Source organism: Labrus bergylta, chromosome 3 (genome assembly GCF_963930695.1).
Source record: "Labrus bergylta chromosome 3, fLabBer1.1, whole genome shotgun sequence".
NCBI lineage: Eukaryota > Metazoa > Chordata > Actinopteri > Labriformes > Labridae > Labrus > Labrus bergylta.
The window spans coordinates 2,035,797-2,059,460 of record NC_089197.1 but is presented as its reverse complement, the minus strand read 5'-3'; the positions used below and the strand labels follow the sequence as shown (position 1 = coordinate 2,059,460).

The window sequence follows — 23,664 nt, the reverse complement described above, 5'->3', positions numbered from 1 at the left end:
TCCTGAGGCCAGCGGGTAAGGCTTGATTCAGAGTTTAGAGAAGTTGGTTTTGAGATTCTTAAGTTTTGTATGATGAGTGTGTGATGTGTCAACCTAGCATTTCTGTCTGGGCGCCAGCGTCTTTTTCTCCTCACTTTTTTTCAGTGAGCAGAAAGCGTTGGCAGCAGCAGCAGGCGTTCGCCCTGTAAAAAAGCACAGGTTTTTTTTTTGTGCAGCTGCTCTGAGCACTTTGAATGAAATTCTTTAATCTTTTCAGAAAGGTGCTGTTGACATCACCGACCCTCTTTTAGGACTTAAGATATACTGAGTGTCCTACAGATCCTCTTTGCTCTGTGTCTGATTGGGTAAAAAACGATGTCGAATATAAAACGTGCAGTAGTAATAGCGGCTGATGTCAACAGACTGTTGTCATAGAGACAGGACAGACGTGCAGTCAACCGCCGAACGCTTCATGTAAGAGCTCCCGAGCACACAACCAGCGCTTTTCTGCCCGCTTGGTGGACACGGGGCCTTTAGCAGTTTTTTAACGGGGGCCATTTTGAATGTCTGACTTTGACCAGATACCTGCACATCGGCCACGGCCAAGGCTGCTCTGCTCAACCAACACTACCAGGTCACATTCAAAGGCAAGCTCATCATGCGCTTCGATGACACCAACCCCGAGAAGGAAAAGGAGGACTTTGAGAAGGTAGAGCGGCAGAAAAATGACATTACCTCCAGGACTAAATGCCTAAAAGAGGAACTCCTGTTGTGTATTTACTTGTGTTTTATTTGTTCTCAGGTGATCCTGGAGGACGTGGCCATGCTCCAGATCCATCCCGACCAGTTCACCTACACCAGCGACCATTTCCCCACCATCATGCGATTTGCTGAGCAGCTGCTTTCCGAGGCAAAGCCTACATCGATAACACTCCTCCCGAGCAGATGAAGCTGGGAGAGGGAGCAGCGCGCCGAGTCCAAATGCAGAAATAACAGTAAGCGCCAGGAAACACAAAGTCATATACCGGAGGCTTCAGCACGAGAGTTTCTAATCCAACGCCTCTCTCTTTGCCTCTGCAGCCGTCGAGCAGAACATGAAGATGTGGGCCGACATGAAAGCCGGGACAGAGTTAGGTCAGACCTGCTGCATGAGAGCCAAGATGGATATGAGCTCCAACAACGGCTGCATGAGAGACCCCACCCTGTACCGCTGCAAGAACACCCCCCCACCCACGCACCGGGAGCTCCTACAAGTACTTAAAAATGAGTCCAATGCGGAACAAACTAGAATATTACTCCTCATGTTAAAACTAAACTACAACATTGTTCCCTTCTTTCCTGCAGAGTCTATCCAACATACGACTTTGCCTGTCCCATCGTGGGACAGTTTGGAGGGGGTGACCCACGCCCTGAGGACCACAGAGTACCACGATCGTGACGAGCAGTTCTACTGGTTCATTGAAGCGCTCCGCCTCAGGAAGCCTTACATCTGGGAGTACGCCCGACTCAACCTCAACAACACGGTGCTGTCCAAGAGGAAGCTCACCTGGTTCGTGGAGCAGGGCTACGTCGACGGATGGTGGGTTTTAGTTTAACGTTCTTCTACTCACAACTTCTTCATCCCACTCTCTCCCTAGCTTTACTTCTTCTGTAGTTTCACTCTTAGCTCTTTATCCTCCATGTTTAACTTTCCCTTGTCCTCTCTTGTCCTCCAGGGATGACCCTCGTTTCCCCACAGTCAGAGGAGTCCTGAGGAGAGGGATGACAGTCGAGGGTCTGAAACAGTTCATAGCAGCCCAGGTACGTTGGTCATAACGAAAGAGTTGATGACGCACATTCAGATTTAATGAAGAATAATCTTTCAAAATCAGCCAGAAAACAACGACAGGGCTACACGGCTGTGCGATGAGCGACGAGCCCAGGCTTCGTCTATGAGTTCAGGTTTTTAGTTGTAGTTGGATCACATAAGAAGATACTGCTGGTTTCAAAAACAAGTTCATGGGTTTGGGTCGGCTGTCAAGTTGCTTCCAAGTCGGTGTCCATACGGGTCCTCTCCCAGGAGTCGTATTACGTCATTTAACAGCGACACAGCACCGCTCTGTACGCACCTCAGGAATGGACAACCCAGAACAGCTTAAACCCATTCTCTATTCTCCCCATGAAAACCAGTCCAAAGTCATTTACAAAACAGACAGATAAGTACGAAGAAAAAGAAGAACCTTACTGTTCCCTAACAACGCCCCATAGTGCAGGATGAGTCATCAGACACTTAAATCATTTTACAGGAGGAGAAAATACGATTATGTAGCCCCAAATTCCACCAGATGCTCCGCTGTGTCCCAGCTCCTACAGTCCTTAAGTCCAGATATGCAAAGCTTCTATTTCTGCAGGATGCCGTAACAAATTACCACAGAGCAGAACGAGCAGGACAGGAAGTCAGACACCGAAACAACATTAAAACAGCTGGTTTATTTTCAGAATAAAACAATTTGTTTTGACGCTTCCGAACAATGACTGAAAATTGTGTTTATAAGAGTTTTAATAAGGTTTTATGCAACATGGGTTAGGGTTAGATAAATGAACATTTAACGCAGGAACACTGGATTAAAAACGTGAAAATTTATTTTTCTTTCATGGAATTTTGTTTTTTCATTTCCAAACTTAACAAAGAAACTCTCCTATAAAAATGTTTATTCTGTGTTTGTGCAGGGAGGATCACGGTCAGTGGTGAACATGGAGTGGGACAAGATCTGGGCCTTCAATAAGAAGGTAAATGTTTCTGCTCTGACGTTTCACTGTCAGTCTGAACTCAACCACGAGAGATAGAAATGATCCTCACATCGAAAAGAGGCTCCATTTTTTTTAAATAAAAATGTTTTTTTTAATTAATGTAGCTGTACGATTCACTTGAAAAAGTTCCTTTGTACACTCAAAAACTACATTTAAGATCCAACATTTGAGGTTTATATCTTATATAGATCTACGTTAAGGGACGAGGACACCTGTGACCTCACAGGTTTAGAGGTTCACTGCTGGCATGGCTTCTTCCTGCTTTGCTCTTCTCATTCTGTTTCACACACATTCATTTGCAACTTTATTTTCTGCCACATCACCCAAACCCTCTCTCCTTTTATTTACCCCGCCTCAAAACGACAAAGCAGCTGCTCCATTTCACCTCCTTTATTCATCTGGTTTGACCTTTTTCATAACGTCTTACCGTCCCCTCATTGTTGCTTCCTCTGTGTGGTTTTCCCAGCTGGCACTCGCTGCTTCATCCCCAAGTCAGACAGAAGGTGTGAAACTAACTATTGGATGTTTACTTTGTTAGACACAGATTACTCGTCAGATGTTAGGAGAAGAAATGACTGAGTGTCAAACCGTAGTTTGAATTTAAAAAAAGGCGTTAAGTGTGAATCAGACACATATGTAGAGACGTGATGACAGCAGGAGGAAGGATGAAACATTTACTTCTGTTTATGCAAAGAGCTTCATGTGCATGATCTTCTTACCTGTACCTGTCCTCCCTCACTCTTCAGACAGTCTCATGACCCCGTAGCTTCTTTAATGTAACTGGAGATTTTTAAAGTTGCTTTAAAGGCCCTGACACACCCGTCCGATCATCGCCCTAGTTTTTGCGGTGAGTCCAGCTCCAGTCGGCCCACGTCTGCCTTTTTTCAGCTGATTCAACATGTTGAATCTGTGTCGGTCTGCTGAGGGGATTCGCTCTGATTGGCTGTTCAGATGAGTGGATCAGTTCACAACAACAAACACTTTTAATCAGTGGTATAAAAATAACCTTCTTGTATCATAACAACGCTTTATATATATATATGTGCACGTTCTTCCTCGTCCTTTTCCGGTTTCCCTTTTTTGGAATGACGATTACAGACAACCGCCCCCTGCTGGCATTGAGAATTATTTCCTCTCTCACATGAGCAGAACATACGTTGTGGTTGGCCGTCGGCTGTAGTCTTTGCGGTGTGTTCAAGTGCAACTTTTTGGCCAAGACATAAAGCTTTCTTTGCTGTCTGCCTGATGAGTCAGGGCCTTAGCAGCTGCTCCCGTTTAAAGAGGTCAAACATTTTTCAGTTACTTTAACAATTCATCTTACACCTCTGAGTTCAGTGAGCGCAGGATCTCTGGTTGAACTATTTACAGGTTTGTGTTTGAGTCAAATGAACACTTTGATTTACGTTACACAAAAATCTCCCAACATTCAAATAACATATTCTCAATTACCGTAAAACCCTGAATATAAGTTACACCGGTATATAAGACCAGTCTGTGTTTGGGCGTCTCTCAGAGAGGAAAAAGGTTTAAACCATCGTGCTGCGTGATGATTTCCTCTGCGCTCAGCAAAGTCTACAACGTGCAGTTTTTCTGTAGCTCTTTTAGTACCGTCTGTTTTCACTTTGTGGAGTTTGCACTCCTCCCAGCTACAGTACGGTAGTTGAGCTCTCAGCTTACGGTGAAAGTTGTGAAGTACCGACTGCTCACTCGTCGCGCTGCCCATCTTCGCTTGTCACTTGTTGTTAGGACTCTTTAACCAGTCCAACACTCCACATTCTTTACTTACTGAACAATACTTAATAACGGATAAAAGTCTGGTTTATTCAAACCACTCGGGTCATGTGCAGTGTGTGATGGTGGCGGCTGCACTCTCGGTAATGGTAGAGCGTTTATCAGCATTATATACTAGTCTATTGGTCGCACTGGTATGAAAGCCGACTTTTCAGATGAAAACTTTGGTTTTAAAAGTGCGCCCTATGCATCGGATTGTTAGGGATTGTACTGTGGATCTCCTATTTATGGGAAATGAAAACTGTACTTCATTTTTAAACATCTACAAATCCACCGTTTCCTCCAAGCAGTTTGGTTCGGTTTGTTACCATACGCAATTATTGGCGTTTTCACTGTCGATAGTTTGGAATGGTATCCAAATGAGGGATCCGTACTGTCCTCCTTTTTTGCTACCCTTCTGTTGGGGTGCCAAGCGAACCAATCCGACTCCTAAAGGGCAGAGCTAGACACACTACAGTCCGTTGATTGGTCGAATTTATTGTCTCCTCCTTTGCAACAGCTGTTTTCTGCGACTAACGTCCTCTGCTGGATGTCCTACATCGTTTTCCTTCTTATTACATAGCTGACGCGGCTTTCGCCTTCTGGCTTACACCTCACTTACCAAGTCAGGGTACGATTGGCTGTTGAGACGCCAGAAAGAAACTGGTTTACGGTACCATACTGTACTGAACCAAACCGGATCGCTTGGTAGTTCTACAAACCAATCATGACACATAACCACAGGTTTATCTGATGACAACTACAAAAGGAATACTCCTGTAGACGGAGGTTAGCAGAGTGAGAGGCAGACGTGTAGACTCTGTAAATGTGGGAAGCACATGAGGAAAAAAACAAACACAGGATGGAGGAACAGATGTTTTAGCAAATGGCTTGAGGGGCGATTTTCTTTAAAGGTTCCATTCTATGTAAATGTGTCTCTACCTCTTTCCTCTCTCTCTCTTCCTCCCTCGTTGTATCTGACATTAAAACAGCATCTCACTCTTCTGTTTCCAAGCTGCCAATTAGCTGTCTGAAGGTACTCCTCCTCCTCCTCCTCCTCCTCCTCCTCCTCATTTCCAGCCACTCCCTCCCTGCTTTCATCCACGCTGATTTTCCAAACATCCACCAACCATGTTCACTGTTTTGCCGTCCACACAGATGTTCAGAGTGTTTCTGTACTGAGCAGCAGAAGGCAGCTGGGTTTTTATAGAAACGGGTGAAAAATACTGAAACTGAAACTTCACTCGCTCCGAGCTCGTGTGTGAACACTGAGCTGTGACCTGATTGTGGAGAACAATTGGAGTATTTAAATTATCCATAATATAAAGCTCATCTTGTAACACAGGTTAGCGATGCATACCAGATTGTGAACAATACTGGAGCGAACTCAGGAAAAGTCTTAACTGTTGAAACGGGAGCAAACGTCACTGTTGAGAAATGAAGCTGTTGCAGAAGTGGATAAAACTGCAGTTCCTAGCGTGTCCACTTGAGGCTATCTGAAGAAGCCCCAGAACTCACAAACACGCCCATGTTAAAGGCAGAAATTAACATTTTTAAAGCCTGGTAAAACACTCTATGTAGACAGTTTATATGTACTGTATATAACTCATCTGTTTATGACTTCTTAAAGTAGGAGTCAGGAGAAATGTTCATTGTAGTTTGTAAACACAACATTCAAACATGGCCCCTCCTCCTGGGCTCATCGCCTTCAGAAGCCCCGCCCCCTGCAGGACTTGGCGTGTTTGTTTACTGCTTGTAGCTACACTGCAAGCTACCTGAGAACATAACGTTTGTTCTCAGTGTCTAATCTTACAGTTTTCTCCTCTCATGACTCACAGCCTATCTTGGTATAAATATCAACTTTTAAATACTTTTAATACAATTTTGTTTATATATATATATATATATATATATATATATATATATATGTATATATATATGATGCTTGTATGTAACGTTAGTCATCAGCACAGTCGCGTGCAGTCGGCCTGAAGAGGGGGAGGCCCCTCCTTTCATCTCAGCCTGTCATTCTATGCTGAGAACAGTGAATGGAAGGTCATTATTGGCCAAATGAGGTGTCCGTCAAAAGGTCAGGGTGAGGCTCGAGGTCAACACGTACTGAATATTGGCACTGCTGTGATTATCTTCAACACTGCAACAGAATCACAGCAGTGTTGATATTCAGTACGACGTCACACCCTCTCTCGGGATTTTGATTAATTTAAATTTCCTCACGGTAAAAAAAAACATCAAATCGAAGCTCTCGGGCTCTCACATCCAGAGTTTAATCCTCCTTCCTTCATCTCTTCCTTTTAGTCCATCACAGTTTGAACTCTTCATTTATTGCGCATATCCGCTTAATGTAATGATCAATAATTTATGTGAGCTTTCCAACTTAAATCCCTAGAAGTACATCCTAAGTGCCCCTAAGTGAGGAGGTCAAAGGTCGTGAGCAGCAGACAGCAGCCGCCTGAAGAAAAAGAGCAGCGCCCGCCGTCTTTTCTACAAGCACAACATTCAACATTTCAGAAAAACGCTGTTGGCGTCACTGGCGCTCTTTTCTAAATGTTTCATATTCCCTGTTTTTTTTTTTTTGCTGCCCACGGATCGTGTCTTGCACCCACATCCTCCTCGCTCCGTCTCTGATCGGGAAATAAACAATCTCAAATGTAAAACATTCAGTAAAAAGTATCGGAGCAGTGACGTTGTCAACAGACTGTTGTCATGGAGACAGGACGGACATGCAGCGCTTTTCTTCTCAGCGCACAAACGCTTCATGCAAACACAGCCAGCGCTTTTCTGCCTGGAAAGAAATGCTAGGTTGACAGCTGGGACCTTAATCCCATTTTTTGTTAAACCGCTATTTAACCAGGAAAGAAACTCATTGAGATTAAAAATCTATTTTTCAAGAGTGTCCTGGCAAAGACAGGCAGAAAAACATCAACAGAGTTTCACACAGACGAGCAGCCAAGCATTCAAATACTAAATACATTATCGTTATACATTATGTGAGACCGCATCACCAGCATCCATCAACACGTCTCTGTGATTCTCTAGAATAAAAATCCAGAAGATGACGCTGCAGAGATGTAGTTAAACAGTGAAACAGGCTGGTGGAATAGTGACAGCTGTGGAAGAGCTTGTTCCCTCCTTCCCCCTCGTCTGCATACAATCATGATTCATTCACAGAAATCATCTTTTCTTTTTTCTCTGCTCGTCATTTGTCTCGTGTCTTTCTTTCCTTCCTTCATCGCACACTGAGCTGGGCTATCTTTGTTTTGATTTTTGAATCAAAGAAAAACTGTTTTTGGATTCATTTGCATCATTTACAGCTTTTGTCTTTTTCATTACTAAGCAGCTGTGCAGCACCAGTTTTCGTTTTCCTTTACTGAAAAACGTTTGTCTCTGTGTCGGTCTTTACCCGTCTGTGTGTGTGTGTGTGTTAGGTTATCGACCCAGTGGCTCCCAGGTTCACAGCTCTGTCCAGCTCCTACGTGGTTCCTGTTTCTGTCGCAGAAGCTGCAGAGGAGATGAAGGAAGTGGCCAAACACCCCAAGGTCCGAGTCATCTCTATTTCCTGTGACAGAAATTCTATTAAACATGATTTGAATTCAGGAAATTACATTTGTAACGTCTTTATCATTAAATGATTTCAGAACGCAGAGGTGGGCATGAAGGAGGTTTGGTACGGACCTCGTGTTCTGGTCGAAGGCGCGGACGCTGAGACGTTTTCAGAGGGAGAGACGGTCACCTTCATCAACTGGGGAAACCTCATCATCACCAAGATCACCAAGTATGCAGGATAATATCGCCCAGCGTCTTGACGTTAGGGATGAGTAACAACATGCTTTCCCAGTTCTCCGTGATCTAACCCTGTCTTGTTGCTGCTCAGAGGGTCCGATGGAAAAGTTGTGTCCATGGACGCTCGCCTGAACCTGGACAACAAGGACTTTAAGAAGACCACAAAGATCACATGGTTGGCCGAGACGAGCAGCGCCCCCCTGCTGCCCGCCATCTGCATCAACTACCAGCCTCTCATCTCCAAACCCGTCATCACCAAAGAGGACGACTTCAAAGACTTCATCAACAAAAACAGCAAGGTCTGTCCTGCAGCGCGTCTTCTCACGTCCGTCTCATCTTACATGTGATTTTTATTTAAACATGTTTTGGGAACTGTCTCTTTCTCTCAGTTGGAGGAGAAGATGCTCGGAGATCCGTGTCTGAAGAACCTGAAGAAAGGAGACATCATCCAGCTCCAGAGACGTGGTTTCTACATCTGTGATCAGCCCTATGAGCCAATCAGGTGAGAGACGGAGCCCGTTTGTTAGATCCAGTATAATCCCAGTTCTCTGCTGTCTAACCATAGACCATACAGAAGAAGTAGAAACTGAAGTGCTGTAGATAAGACTCTGAAGCCCTTGCACATGCACTCAGCCTGCCGCTAAAACTCGAAGGCAGAACATAAAGGTGTAATGTTTACAACATATCCAAGATGGCCAGAGTCCAACACTGTAATGATTTTCCTTCATAAACGTGTAGTAGGATAGCTATGAGGCGTGTTTAATCTGTATTATCAGTAGTGAACATGGGTGTGATAAGAGTGTGCTAACATAAAGAACTAGAGAGAGACTCTCTCTAAGCAGGGGCTGTCACAATAGAAATGCCATCCTCTCCGCTGACTCCCTCGTAGTGAATTTTGCATTTCCTGCTGCGTTCACACATCACTTCCTTCTTTTATTAAATAGTCCTGAGAAATGAAACTGAAATCAAACGAAAAATAAGTGCTGTGCATGTTTTGCTGGCTTTTTCTTCTTTTCAAAGATCACATATTCTCCTCCTCTTCAACCACTTCATAAAAGTCTCAGCGCTCTACAGAACATGTCTGTGAAGTTTCATACTGAGACAGCTCTCTCCAATGTTTTGAATTTGGACTGCATTACCCATTTTAAACACTAGGTGTCAGAGTTACAGATTTCTCCTTTAAAGCCCGCCCCAGGGTTTCCTGTTGCTTCGTTGATCAAAACTAAGATTGAGATATCGTTTGGCTTCATAACGGCTCTTAGGAAACCAATGGCTGATGTCACTGAGACTACATCCATGATCTATACGGCCTATGTTTAACTGTCACCCCGTCTCCAACTGTGGTTAACGTCTACAGTCCTAACAGCTGTAAAGAGAGTCCGTGTGTCCTGCTCTACATTCCTGACGGACACGTCAAAGAGATGCCGACCGCCGGATCCAAGGACAAGAGCAAGAGCCAGGCCTCCAGTAACACGGTGAGTACCAGAAAACTCACAGTCTGAATGTTTGAGGCCTCAGTGGCTGGAGGAACTCGTTCGTTGTTGTTGTTGTTGTTGGTCTGTCCCTCTAAACACTATTTCCCAGAATACCTGGAGAGATCAATAATCTCTGCACAGGTGTCACATTACACTTTGACTTCTCACCACCAGCTCTCAATCATTACGCTTCGTTCACAACAAATTAAAAGTCCAACATTTCATATTGTAGTTTATCTGCTTTCAGGCATAAATTAATATGAAAGATAAAAATGTTTTGGGTGTTTCATGCATCGCACATATATATCGCCTTTGTACGAGCTGAATCCTAAAGTAGTTTCCTAAAAATCTCGTCCATGTAAGCAAAGTTCTAAAAAACACCTTCGTTCAAATGAAAACGCAAAAAATCATTATCTGCTATCAAGAGCACGCCAAGTCAACAGGAGACAATTTGTTATCCTGAATGTAAAGCCAAGTTGGCCAATCAGAAGTATCGACAACACATTACCGGTTCTGGTAGGCTAACGTGTGTGTGTGTGTGTGTGTGTGTGTGTGTGTGTCCTTACAGCACAAGAGCGTTATATATTACGTCGTTTTGACGAGTTGTTGACTCATGTCACACTCAGAGGTTCGTCAATGAACGCCTCGTGGTGAGCCGAATTAAGTTTTTCTCCGTTGTTGACAAAAGTCAAAGCTCAAAATTTTAATTCACAGATGTAAATATTATTTATGCACCATTATCTCCACCAGGAGAAATCGTCGCACAGTTTTCCTCTTCCACACATAAACACTGTAAAAGGAATTTCTCAAAATCTTCCTTCTCACACTATCTTAGGTTGTATGTTAATTATTAGTTTGTACATTATATATATTAATTGTGCTTTATTATCTAACTTATTTTAAGACTTAAATGAGTTCATCTGCTCATCTTTCCTCTGTTCTTTTCTCTTATCTACACACACACACACACACACACACACACACACACACACACACACACACACACACACACCTGCTCCTTTCTCTCCTTCCTCCTTCATTTCTTACACACAGTGCGACTTCTCCCACCTCGCCTCGCTCTGCAGTGGAAGAGAAGCGAAGAGATATACTAATATATTTTACATTTTTAAACTGTATTATTTAAGCTGTTGTTAGTTCTGCTTTATTTCCTTGTTAATTGTTAAGCGCCAATACGCCAAGTCAGATTCCTTGTATGTGTGAATGTACTTGGTAATAAACCCAGATTCTGATTCTGAAAATTGCTGGAAAAAAAAAGGTGAAACGCTCAAGTACATTACTCGTGTTTTTGAAGTGTTTCACTCGATATTCCTTCATCACATCAGGAGATTAGCGCTTATTGGTGGTGACACATATGACGCGCATCACTACAATAACAGCATAAGAAGCTACAGTTTATAAAGTGAGACGCTCTAGTGGGAGACTTGTTTGCATGCTGTGATTTTATGTATAAAGTTAAACAAGGTCTGGATTTATACCTGTGCTGCTATGAATAAACCTGGAGGCCGCTGCCAAACTGTCTCACCCAGGCAGGCCAGCTGTCATCGATGTGATGGAAACCTCGATTAGATACTCAAAGTCAAACAGAAAGCAATAGAAGATGAGATAGCGATCACTAACTGGTCTGATAGAGCAAAGGTGGAGTCGTAGTATGGATAGACTTTGGATGTAAAAACACAAGGAGGGCTTTATAAGAACAGAGAAGCTGTTTCAAAGAAATGCGAAGAGGAACCTGCAGGTAGACACTCACTCTGCTTTCCCTCTCGTCTTAGCCTGCTGCTTCATCAAAGGCTGCGTCCGTAAAGTCTGCCTCGTCAAAGGCCGCGCCCGCCTCCTCCCCTGCACCTGCCTCAGCCTCCTCCCCAGCCGGAGACTTATTCTCCAGCATTGTAGCGCAAGGTGAAACTGTACGCCAGCTGAAGACCGCCAAGGCCCCCAAAGAAGAAGTGGACAAGGCGGTTCAGCAGCTGCTCTCTCTTAAGGTACATCAGCCGTCATTCTAAGAACTAACTTTGATATTTAGTTGAGAAAAAGGATCAAACAAAACGGCTAATGTTGCCTCCAGCTCTCAGCCCAGATGAAAATGTTGATTTTTAATATGTAATTCAAATCCCAGCGCTTGGACTCAGACACACACAAAAAAAAACAATTCAGAGAGAAATACTTGCATGGAAGATCGTAAGTAAGGAGAATTGTTGCCTTCCTACTCGCTACACAGTGTGGATATATATAGCATGCTCATGTTTGGTTGTTTGTAGAAGTGTAAGTGTACCAGATGTGGTAGTCTTCTTCTTCTTCTTCTTCTAATGAATGTCCGGCAGGCTGTACGCTGTAGCGTATGACGAGGTGGTTATCATGCAGCGCCTCAACATTTTCAATCAGAAAAGTCAGGAAATATGAGTAAAGGGAAGCATAATATGTGACCTTTAAATGAACTAAATTATGTGTCTGCACAGTCGATAACCGGGCTTTCATGCCGGTTCTCCAGCTGGTTTCTCTTTAAGGGGCCGAGCTGATCGGCATCTCCTGTTGCTTATATACTTATAAATTCAAATCTTAACAATCTTGTATTGTCTTTTTTATCCTACTACAATTTTAAATATTCTTCTCCTATGTATTAATTTTAATATCTTGTTGCATGTGTCGTTTTTTCTTTTTTATATATATGTTTTTTAATTCTTATTGTTGTGCATTAGTCTCTCAGTGATTTTATAAACTACTTTTTCGTCAATAACTTTTCTGCACTCTTGTGAATTACTTTTAACTGCAATTAAATTTGTCTGAAAGGTGCTGTATAAATAAAGTTTGATTGATTGAAGACGAGAGCAGGGCCTTCAAAAAGTGTTCTGAGACCGGTAGCACTAATTGACAAGTACCTAAAAAAATAAAATACTGAACTATCCCTTTAAAATGAATTTTGACTTTTAGTCTCCCTCTTTTCCCCTCTCGTTTTCCGCAGGCACAGTTTAAGCAACAGACCGGCGTAGACTACAAGCCAGGCATGGCTCCTCCCACCACAGCTACAGCCCCGCCCACCCTGTCAACAGACACTGCTTCTTGTCCGTTCACCCGTGTTACCCAGCAGGGGGAGGTGGTCAGGAAGCTGAAAGCAGAGGGAGCAGCTAAGGTATGTAAACATGTGTCTAACTGCTCAGCCTGTCCACATCTGTCCACATCTGTCCACATCTGTCCACATCTGTCCGTCTGATCACAACTCGTCTGTCCGTCCATCAAACTCCCATCGACTCATTTCACATTTCTCCTCATCCGTTGGTCTGTCAAATCGTGCGTCCGAGCGAGGGCTGTCAGCATTAAACGTAAATCACGATTAATTAAAGTTACCAAATGAATGCATACTTATTTTTGTCCCTTCAGGCTCTCCGTAGATAGTGGTCCTCAGTGTCTCCCTGTAGTCTCAGTGATGTAAAAGAAGGACACTGCTGCATCTTTAAATGTCTCATTTCACTTTTAACAAACTCTCAGACAGTAATATCCACCTTATGACATCACACATTGACCTTATGACATCACACATTGACCTGATGACATCACACATTGACCTTTGTTACCGTTCCTTTGACCTCAGTTTGGGATCCCTAACCACTTCCTGTTTCTGTGCTTAACTTCATGTCCTAACCTTCCATCTACCAGAAGGGCCTTACTTATTTCAAAATAAAAGCACGGTTGAATTCAAACAGGAAGTTAATTACCCTCATCCTTAAGGCAGTACAACATTTCAAAATAAAAGCCTAATAAAAACCATTTTTAAATGCAAATTAGTGTAATTTTAAACATGCTCTTAAGAAGAAGAAGATATCCTTCATTAATTCTATTTTACACTCATGCTGCACATGCACAGATTGAAACGCACATGCACAAACAGGATCCTGTGGACGTGCACTTACACGATTAATTGTGATTCACTTTTTAAATTCAGAGGCTTAACTTTCTTGCTTCGTCCACCAGTAAGTTTAGAACAGTCCAGTTGCCTCTGCCTTTGGGTCGAGCTTTGATTTTTTAAATTCAGCGATTAATCACATTTAATGGTTTGACAGCCCTGGTCCAAACTTGTTTGTCTCGTCCCCTCGTTGCTCGTATCCTTCATGTTCACACGTCATTCACATGCCACATTTATCGATTACCTCGTTGTTAAAATAAGTTGGTTTGTTGGTGGCACCAGGACCAGATCGACGTAGCGGTGAAGCAGCTCCTGGCTCTCAAGGCAGAGTTTAAGAAGCTGACCGGTCAGGATTACAAGCCGGGGATGGCCCCTTCCTCTCCTGCCTCCTCTGTTCCTTCTTCTGCAGCCAAGTCCTCCGCTTCTTCCTCTTCCTCTTCCTCTTCCTCTTCTTCTTCCTCCTCCTCCTCCTCCTCTCCTTCAGGCCTGTATGAGCGTGTTTCACAACAGGGTGAGGCTGTGAGGAAACTGAAGTCTGAAAAAGCCCCCAAGGTATTCTGATACAAGAAAAGTACAAAGCCTTAAGAAGGAACTAATCCAAGTGTGATTTTCAGTTCAATTTAAGTGACCTCAAAATGTGATATGATGGTACTTTTTTATTTCTAACTTACACACACAGTTTTGTAAATGTCTGCAACGATGTCTTTGAACCCTGCAGAAACTTTAGTCAGTTTGTATCTTACTCCAGATGTGTGTAGCGTGTTTGTTCAGTTATGATAAGAGATTTAAGTTTAGTGTGCTGACCTCAGGCTGAAAAGATGATGTCATAATTTGATTTACAGACTCTTTGTTGTTTGGCCACTTTTAGGCAAATCTGATTAAATCCCACTTCACAGTAACAGTTAAAACCCGGATTCAAATCTGACCTGTTGCTCCTTTCTCTCTCTCTCTCTCGCTTCAATTTCTGGCTCTACTCACTGTCTTGTCTAAATAAATGAGCCTTTCTTCGATTGTTCTCTAATTAGTGAGGCATATTTAATGTTAACGAGAAATGTTTCAGATATAATGCGACGATTTCTGAAGACGTAATCTTTTTAAGAGTTCTTCTGTGATAACTCTATATTTCTTTTTTAAACTGGATTGTTACACTTTGGTTTGAAATGAACTCTAATCGTCGCCTGTGGTTCTCCAGGACCAGGTTGATGCAGCGGTGAAACAGCTGCTGGCCCTGAAGGCAGAGTACAAACAGGCCACAGGTCAGGACTACAAGCCTGGAGTGGCTCCAGTTCAGAAAGCTGCCGCACCAGCACCAGCACCAGCACCCGCCCCGGCCCCGGCCCCCGCCCCGGCCCCCGCCCAGAACACCTCTGGATCTGCTCCTGCTGGCGGCCTGTACGAGAAAGTGGCTGAGCAGGGAGAGGTGGTGAGGAAGCTGAAGGTTGCAAAAGCCCCCAAGGTGAGACTTTATTAAAAAAGTTAACCCTTCGTTGACTCACAGAAAGTTTGTGCAGTTCTCTGAAAACCTTCACTGAATCGAGTGTTTCTCTTTCAACAACTCCATATGAACAAAAAGAGAGAAACTGAAAATGCATTGACTGTTTCATAATAACAAAATTAATGAAACACATGATTCAACACGGCAGAACACTGTCCAAAACCATAATGCATGTAGCCTCTTCGATGGTAATTGGAAACAGTGCATCACATTTTCAACAATAAAGTCGACAGCTTGAGGATCGCTGGTTCCCTGTGCACAGCCGTGCTTCTCGTCCGAGGTGCAGCTAGAGCAAGAACAGACAGTTCCTAAATGCCCTCAAAATGTGTGGCACGCTGCCAGCTGCGTTCCTCTGCAGGTGAACGATGTAGAACTGGTTTATCGAGCGTGTCTCGACTTAGCAGCGTTAGCACCAACATTCTTCATTCCTCCTCGCAGGTTAACATCTTCATGCCTGTGATAATGAATGTTGTTACATATTGTTCAGGTCGATGTGTCAGTTCACCTGCACTGCTCGTACAAGATGTCATCAGTCCGCTGTGATGGTTTACTTTCGTGCAGAACAACAGGAAGTGCAGTCTCGTTAACCGCAGCCACAGTCCCAACTAGTGGCAGGTGGCTGCGTTACACCAGAGACGCAACATTTATATTAAAAATAAAATACAAAATGTAATTATTGATCATTTTTTTGAAGGACTAGCAATGCTGGTACCAACTATAGAGACTGATGATGTCATCTTTAAGACATCTAAAGGATTTTGCAATGACAGGTGCTTCTGGGTAATGTAGTGCAGCAGAGGTTCTTGTGAAATAATCCTGAAAGTGTTGAAGTTGCCGTAAATGAACGTTTGTCTTCTTGCTGCTGCTCATCAGGATCAGGTGGATGCTGCAGTGAAGCAGCTGTTGGCTCTTAAAGCAGAGTACAAACAGCAGACTGGACAGGATTACAAACCAGGAGCAGCCCCTGCCAGCCCGGCCCAGACGCAGTCCAGCGCTCCCTCAACCAACTCAGCCCCGCCGGCCCAGCAATTATTCTCCCAGGTATCCCAGCAGGGGGAGCTAGTGAGAAAGTTAAAGTCTGAGAAAGCCCCCAAGGTAAGGAACCGACAGCAAGGAGGTATTACCTACAACTTACACTGATGATGAAACAAAAAACATCATCTGTCTTTCCGTTTCAGGAGCAGGTGGATCAAGCCGTAAAGACTCTCCTGGACCTGAAGGGCCAGTACAAGACACTGACCGGGGAGGACTACAAACCAGTGGCTGCCGCAGGAGCCAGCGGAGGAGAGGACAAAAACCGCAAAGAGAGGGAGAACAAGTCTGAGAAACAGGGAGGAGGAGGAGGGAAGAAGGGAAAAGGAGACAAAGGCAACCAGGGGAAAGAGGCCTCAGGAGGAGCAGGAGGAGCAGGAGAGGGTCAGGGGCCGAAGAAACAAACACGGTGAGAGACTGCAGAAGACTCAGACGACAGAGGAAGACAGATAAATGTTTGAAATGATACCTAGTGGAGAGTAAATCTGATCTTTAATAAAAAGATAAAAGTTATTCTAAAATCAGGTGATCAAGGAGCAACTTCTTATTTTACTTTTTGCATCTGAAGTCGTCTTTTCTACCCTGAACTCTGTACCTCAGTCTCTGTCTTAAAACGCAGGTTTAACTTCAAAATAACTCGACTTTTTCCTGCAGATTTTTGTTTGTTTTACGTCACATTTCCTTCCTGTCTCCCACGTAGAGGAAAGCTCTACAGTCTTCAAAAATATATATAATAATAATAATATATAATATTCAATACGTTTTGATACCAAGTGTTTTGAAACGATGCACCGTTATTTCAGTGATCGATAGTGTCGATAAATACCAAAGCTTTTTAACAAACGTCAGATCTTCAGTTGGATTTCAATAAGCTGCCGTGAGCACAAGACAGAGACCAATTTCTAAATGGCATGAATACTTAGGGCCGATGTCCATCTGTCCATTTTTGGTGCTTGGATGAAACGCTGAGAATAAAAGCGCTGCCGTGCGTCTTGTCTATCTGATTGTCTCTGACAACAGTCGACTGTTGCTTTTTACTCTTACATGTTTTATATTTGAGATGTTTTTTTTCTTTCTTTACCATGAACATCAAACGGAGGATGCTTGCCCTCCTACTTTGTCTGGATGATGAGTTTAATAATAATGACGGGGAGAGACACGGCGTCATCATATATTTTGAAAAGAGCGCTGGTGTGTGTCAGCAGCGGCCTTAAGTAAAGTTGAAAGACTTTAAACTCGAAGTGCTCGGAGTAGCTGAACCAGAAAAGGTGGAATAATCTTAAAAACGATGCTGGGCGCTGCGCGGCCCCCTGCTGCTGCAAAACGCTCTCTACTTATTGGCAACGTTTCAAACAAGTGCCAGGCGGACACGGGCCTTTAGAATATGTTTTGGTAACTCAAACGTTGCCAAGACATTCAGACAGTTTGCTGGAGTTCACAAGAAATGACCAAATATCGGTTGCCTACCATTTCTGTTTTTGTAGACGTGTTATCTTTAGAGGTATCGATATTGTTTGATTTTTACTAGAATCGTGCACGCTTTATAATTCTGTTTCCGTGACAACCCTACAACAGACTGAAGCTGAACCGTCTGGTCCAAAGAAAAGCTTCCTTATTAAGAAGTATCGCTTTCACTGCGGTTTTTCAGTCGATACCACAAATAATATTCGCTGTTGATTAATCGTTTGATTCAAACCTACGAGGCGGCGAGTTGTATCTTGGAGCCTCTGGTGAAACACCGGGTCTTTGTGGAGACTTGTATTTGTTACTCGGACTCTGGAGGCGGATCATCGTCGCATCACGACCTTCTTCTCCTGTAGCTAAACGACCTAAGAGTTGTGGTTAAACACTGAGACGTGGTGAGTTCTGACTGGTTGGTGTGTGTGTTTCGTCTGCTCGATCAGTGTGTGTGTGTGTGTGTGTGTGTGTGTGTGTGTGTGGGGCCTTGCTGTCAGCCTCCGGGTTTGAAATGTGATGACGCTGAAGAAGTGCTAATGTGTAGGAATGTTTCCACTCTGCATGTTCATATCCATCAGAAATACAGACGAGTGGCACACCAGCACCCTCCAAGCCTTTAACTCCTGAGGGGCCGTTTTTGATATAAGATGCAAAAAGTAAAATAAAAACTTGTGTTCCTCACATGAAATCTGATAATCCGGTACATGATACCGAGCAGATCACAGGGATTTTGCTGTTGCCCTTTTGGTCTCCCTTTAATTTTGATCAGCTATCAGCAGGACGCTGGTTTGCTCGCTTTAGAGCTACTGCTCTGCTTTGAGTTGCATGATTGGCTGGATTTGGAATGGCTGTTTTTTTATGGACTAAATTAGTTATTTGTAGAGTTTAAAGCTCCTGTGAGGGATTTTTAGTTGCTCGCTGAAATGAACACTAAATGCTTCTTTATGACCTACAAAGGGAAGTGAGACCATCAGTAAAGAAGATAGATTCATTCTTTTTATACGCCTGGCTGTCGACGCTGCTGAAACGTAGGTGTCAGATGAGGTAGTTAATATCATGCTGCAATATCACATTTTCCAGGCCATAGATTCAACTCGAGCTGAACCTTGCTCATGTGCAGGACACGTTTAGTAAGCGTTGACCAAATCGACAAAACTCAGAGGTTCCTCACAGGAGCTTTAAATGAACTCTGGAGTGACTAAAGCCCGGTTTCCACCAAGCAGTCCGGTTCAGTTCAGTACAGTACAGTACCAATTTACTGGCTTTCCACCGTCAAAAATTGGGAATGGTATCAAAATAAGTGATCTGTACTGTATGTCTTACTTTTTTGGTACCCTTCTGTTGGGGTGCCAAGGGTACTGATCCGACCCTAAACGGTCTCTTTTGTTTACTGTGTCCCTGTTCTTCTTCTTCATTGACCTTAATTAATAGCGGGCTACACCGTGTTGGACTACTATGATGTCACACTGTGATGTCATCACATAGCTGACGCCGCTATCGCCATTTAGCTTACACTCCACGTGCCAAATAAGGTCACGGTTGGCTGTGGAAACGCAAGCAAGTTCAGTGTTTACTGACCTGTACTGAACCAAACCGCCTGGTGGAAACGGGGCTTCAGTTCCTTTTCGATTCGTCCACTAAGACCTAACTAATGAATGTCACGTGTGTGTTTGTGTTGTGGTTAATTCTGTAGATCACCCTGATGTAGTGTATTTACCGTCCTACATCACTGGTTTTTTTAATTTTATTTCAAATGTATGCAACCAGGAGAACCTCATTGAGATTAAGTGTTTCATTTACACGAGTCCTGGCTGAGACAGGATGCAGCAGAATAAACGAGTTACAGACACAGAGCAGCGTATCCTGAAGTCACAGAGCAGAAAAGTCATCAGTCAAAGAATCTACGACCTGAAGCATCTTCATCCAACACCTAAAATCTACATTTTTAACCAGCTCCCCTCAACACAGATCATCCTGCAGGAGAGTCCAGGTCTGCAGGATGATCTGTGTCTGATAATGTGTTGTAGTTATTTCAAAGAGAAGTTAAATATATCGATAGGCTTCATTTACGAGCTTCACTTCTTAAAAACTGGATTCCTACAAATAAATGATGCGTACAAATCTGTGATGAGAGAATCTGTGATATGTACATGAACTCCTACTGTTTGCATCGCACTAATGTTGTTGAATGTCTCCTGACAGGTTGGGCTTAGAGGCCAAGAAAGAGGAGAACCTCGCCGACTGGTACTCTCAGGTGAGCACACACTCTAAGTTTGACCCTCCTCTGACGCACCTGTCAGAGATTTCTTTCAGGGTCATATATTTGTGCAGTCAAACTGCTAACATGTCCCACGCCCTGCTCTGCACTCTGTACGTCTCTGTTGTTGTGTTTTTGCCGATCACCTGCCTGAATGTTCCTCGTCCCCCCGCAGGTCATCACTAAAGCAGAGATGATCGAGTACTACGATGTGAGCGGCTGCTACGTGCTGCGGCCCTGGTCCTTCTCCATCTGGGAGTCCATCAAAGAGTTCTTCGACCGCGAGATCAAGAAGCTGGGCGTCGAGAACTGCTACTTCCCCATGTTCGTGTCGCAGGCCGCCCTGGAGAAAGAAAAGTCCCACATTGAAGACTTTGCTCCAGAGGTAAACGCGACCATCTCCTCCGCTCCCCCCTGTGGACAAAACAACAACATGAAGACAGTTTAACAGAAACTACAGGAAATAAAAACACATTTCAGCAGCTGTGTTATAACCGTTTGATGGTGGTGATGTCATCTTCATCAGGTTGCCTGGGTGACCCGGTCGGGAAAGACTGAGCTGGCCGAGCCCATTGCTGTGAGGCCCACCAGTGAGACAGGTCTGAACTACAGCTCCCAGCATGCCTCTGACTTCACGTTGAAACAGAACAAATCAATCTGTTAACCTGCTTTGTTTGGTTTGAACTTATAACCTTGTTTTTTATTTCTACTGCAGTGATGTACCCCGCCTATGCTAAATGGGTCCAGTCCCACAGAGACCTGCCAATCAAACTCAACCAGTGGTGTAACGTTGTGGTCAGTACCCCCCCCCCCCCCCCCCCCACACGTTCTACTCCACACAAACTCTTCAACTTCTCTTTGAAACTACGAGCTCGTGGAATCAAACCGATCGGCAGAAAGATGCTAACAGGAAGTCATTTGTTCTATTGTGCAAAAAGTGCAGTTCCTCGGGTGTCCACTTGAAGCTGGCTGCAAAAACCAAAGAATCTTGATGAGGTCAAAAAATTTAAATGAACATTTGAAATAACATGAGAAATAAATTAGTTGGAGACACCAGTTTCAATATGTTGACGTCATCTTTTGGCTTCATAACGCCTTTTCAGAAACAAACATCACTGAGACTACGTCCATGTTTTATACGGTCTTTGACTCTTCTTGTTCTTCTTGTTCCCTCTTTCCTCCAGAGATGGGAGTTCAAACATCCACAGCCCTTCCTGAGGACCAGAGAGTTTCTGTGGCAGGAGGGTCACACAGCCTTTGCCACCAAAGAGGAGGCAGCTGAAGAGGTAAGAGCACTTCTTACTCACAACTACCACAATCACTCCGTTTTCACACATAAGAGGATTTCAGGAGGACTACCCCTGAAATCCTCCTCACAGCGGGAGACTATCCTTGTTTTTCTCTCAAAATATGTCTGTGTGCGCTCAATCAGGCGCTTCCTTTTCGGACTGGCATGATGAATCACAGCAACATAGATGAAAACGGTGGCCTAAGCCTTTTGCACAGTTCTTCACAGCTGATATCTTTATGCTAATATCGAGTTTAACTCCCAATGTTCCCCTCACGGTTGCTAGAATATTTCTGATTTAGATGCTTCAGTATAAAAATAACAGGAAGTGTTTTTGTTGTGCCATGTAGGTGCTTCAGATCCTGGATCTGTACGGCAGGGTGTATGAAGAGCTGATGGCGATCCCCGTGGTGAAGGGGAGGAAGACGGAGAAGGAGAAGTTTGCAGGAGGAGATTACACCACCACCGTGGAGGCTTTCATCTCAGCCAGCGGCCGAGCCATTCAGGTACTGGAGTGTGTTGAATCACTTCAAGTGAAGTCGGAGGACGTTTTGAGTTGATGTTAGGGGCGATGTTAAAACAGCTGCTGTTCCTCTGTGCGTCATCAGGGTGCTACGTCCCACCATCTTGGACAGAACTTCTCCAGGATGTTTGAGATCATGTTTGAGGATCCAAAGAGGCCGGGGGAGAAACAGCTAGCTTTCCAGAACTCCTGGGGAATCACCACCAGGACCATCGGGGTCCTCACCATGGTCCACGGGGACAACATGGGACTCGTGCTGCCGCCCAAGGTGGCCTGTTTGCAGGTACGCACAGGAAGCACGCACCGATACAGACACATTGAGAAACAGACGATATGCTTTTCTATCTCTTATCATCATTTTTGTATGAACTAGAAGAAAATATCCCAGTTAAAGTTATCAGCCTACCAATGATCAACACTTTCACTTCGCTTTCTTCAGGTTGTCATCATCCCATGTGGCGTCACCGCTTCGCTGCCAGAGCAGGACAAAGAGGCTCTGATGGCTCAGTGCTCGAAATATAACAGCAGGCTGCTGCAGGCCGACGTCCGGGTGAAGACTGATGTCAGAGACAACTACTCCCCCGGGTGGAAGTTCAACCACTGGGAACTCAAGGTTATACCCGAATGCATGACTTTACCAACAAGAAGAAGTCAAATATAAAAGGATAAAAAACCTACAAAACTCAACCTCCAGGATTGTTACGAGGGCTTTAATAATGATTGTAGCCGTTTCCTTCTCTCTCTGGTTCAGGGAGTCCCGATCCGTCTGGAGGTCGGTCCTAAAGACATGCAGCAGCGACAGTGTGTGGCTGTGAGGAGAGACACGGGAGCTAAGGTGACGATTCCAGAGGCTGAGGTGGAGAAGAAGCTGGTGGCCATGTTGGAGGACATCCAGAACAACCTGTTCAAGAAGTAAGACTCTGATAGGCCCTGTTCACACATGCAGTAAACTACTTTCAGGGTGAGCTGCATGTGTGAACGCAAGCAGCAGAATATTTCATCAAGTCACGGTGTGCAGATGAGTGAATGCAGCAAGAAAAGGTGCTTTCACACTTGCACAAAACTCCTGAAAACGTGCATGAGTGAACACAAACACATATTTCACCCCGACTTAAGCCGGACTTTTTCCTGCCAGCCCGGGAGTACATTTTCTGTTCGAGGCGCGGGACGTCTGTCTAAAGCATTCTACAAATTTCAGGGGTGCATGTGTGAAAACAGCATGAGGCTTAAAGTCATACCAACCAGCAGGGGGCGCCATTGTGCTAGAAATTATGTTTTGATGGTATTAGGATGGTAAATTAAAGTACGCTCACATGCGTCCGTTACATTATACTAAGATTTCAAATGTTTTGTGTATTTGTCAGAGCTTCCGATGACCTGAAGAACAACATGGTGGCTGTAGACACGATGGAAGAGTTCCAAAAGGAGATGGACCAGGGCAAGGTGAGAAACGCAACCCGCCACACGAGAGCGCTGAACAATTAATCGTCCGTCCGCACCTGATAAGAGGATTGATGACACGTTTGTTTGCTTTGTAGATCGTCCAGATTCCGTTCTGTGGCGGGATCGAGTGCGAGGATTGGATCAAGAAAACCACTGCCAAGTACGTCTGACAAGATAATTAGTGCTCAATTTAACCCATTAGAGGACGCAGGAGACGCCATGGTCCATCACATCGTTATTCTTCATGTACAATAAGCACTCGTACAGCCTGTACTTGTCCTGCATCCTGTATTTGATCATGCCTATAAACCCCTCTATTTCAGCCCTGTTCAGAACAGGCTGTTTCTGTGTCTGTACCTTTAAATATGTAAATGACCACGCCCCCTCTCTGGAAGTGCTTGGTTGGGCTCAGGCTTTCTCGCTCCATGTCCTATTGT

The 23,664-nt window shown here is 44.1% G+C and overlaps 1 protein-coding gene across 1 annotated transcript in view; it reads left to right on the top strand.

Moving 5' to 3' along the window:
• eprs1 (glutamyl-prolyl-tRNA synthetase 1) overlaps positions 1-23,664 on the top strand; it is a 29,351-nt gene that overhangs the window by 4,329 nt on the left and 1,358 nt on the right. Inside the window, 34 exon segments of the mRNA XM_065952448.1 lie at positions 1-15; positions 561-579; positions 581-688; positions 782-881; positions 884-930; positions 932-974; positions 1,060-1,202; positions 1,204-1,232; positions 1,324-1,360; positions 1,362-1,558; positions 1,695-1,779; positions 2,689-2,748; positions 7,986-8,096; positions 8,196-8,332; positions 8,432-8,639; positions 8,730-8,842; positions 9,698-9,815; positions 11,606-11,815; positions 12,793-12,960; positions 14,014-14,283; positions 14,924-15,187; positions 16,100-16,321; positions 16,405-16,667; positions 19,919-19,970; positions 20,149-20,358; positions 20,500-20,572; positions 20,689-20,768; positions 21,158-21,259; positions 21,612-21,767; positions 21,870-22,067; positions 22,224-22,397; positions 22,536-22,696; positions 23,149-23,227; positions 23,323-23,387. The exon segment at positions 1-15 is cut by the window's left edge and continues 80 nt beyond it. Of these exon segments, the coding sequence (XP_065808520.1) occupies positions 1-15; positions 561-579; positions 581-688; positions 782-881; positions 884-930; positions 932-974; positions 1,060-1,202; positions 1,204-1,232; positions 1,324-1,360; positions 1,362-1,558; positions 1,695-1,779; positions 2,689-2,748; positions 7,986-8,096; positions 8,196-8,332; positions 8,432-8,639; positions 8,730-8,842; positions 9,698-9,815; positions 11,606-11,815; positions 12,793-12,960; positions 14,014-14,283; positions 14,924-15,187; positions 16,100-16,321; positions 16,405-16,667; positions 19,919-19,970; positions 20,149-20,358; positions 20,500-20,572; positions 20,689-20,768; positions 21,158-21,259; positions 21,612-21,767; positions 21,870-22,067; positions 22,224-22,397; positions 22,536-22,696; positions 23,149-23,227; positions 23,323-23,387 (4,317 nt within the window).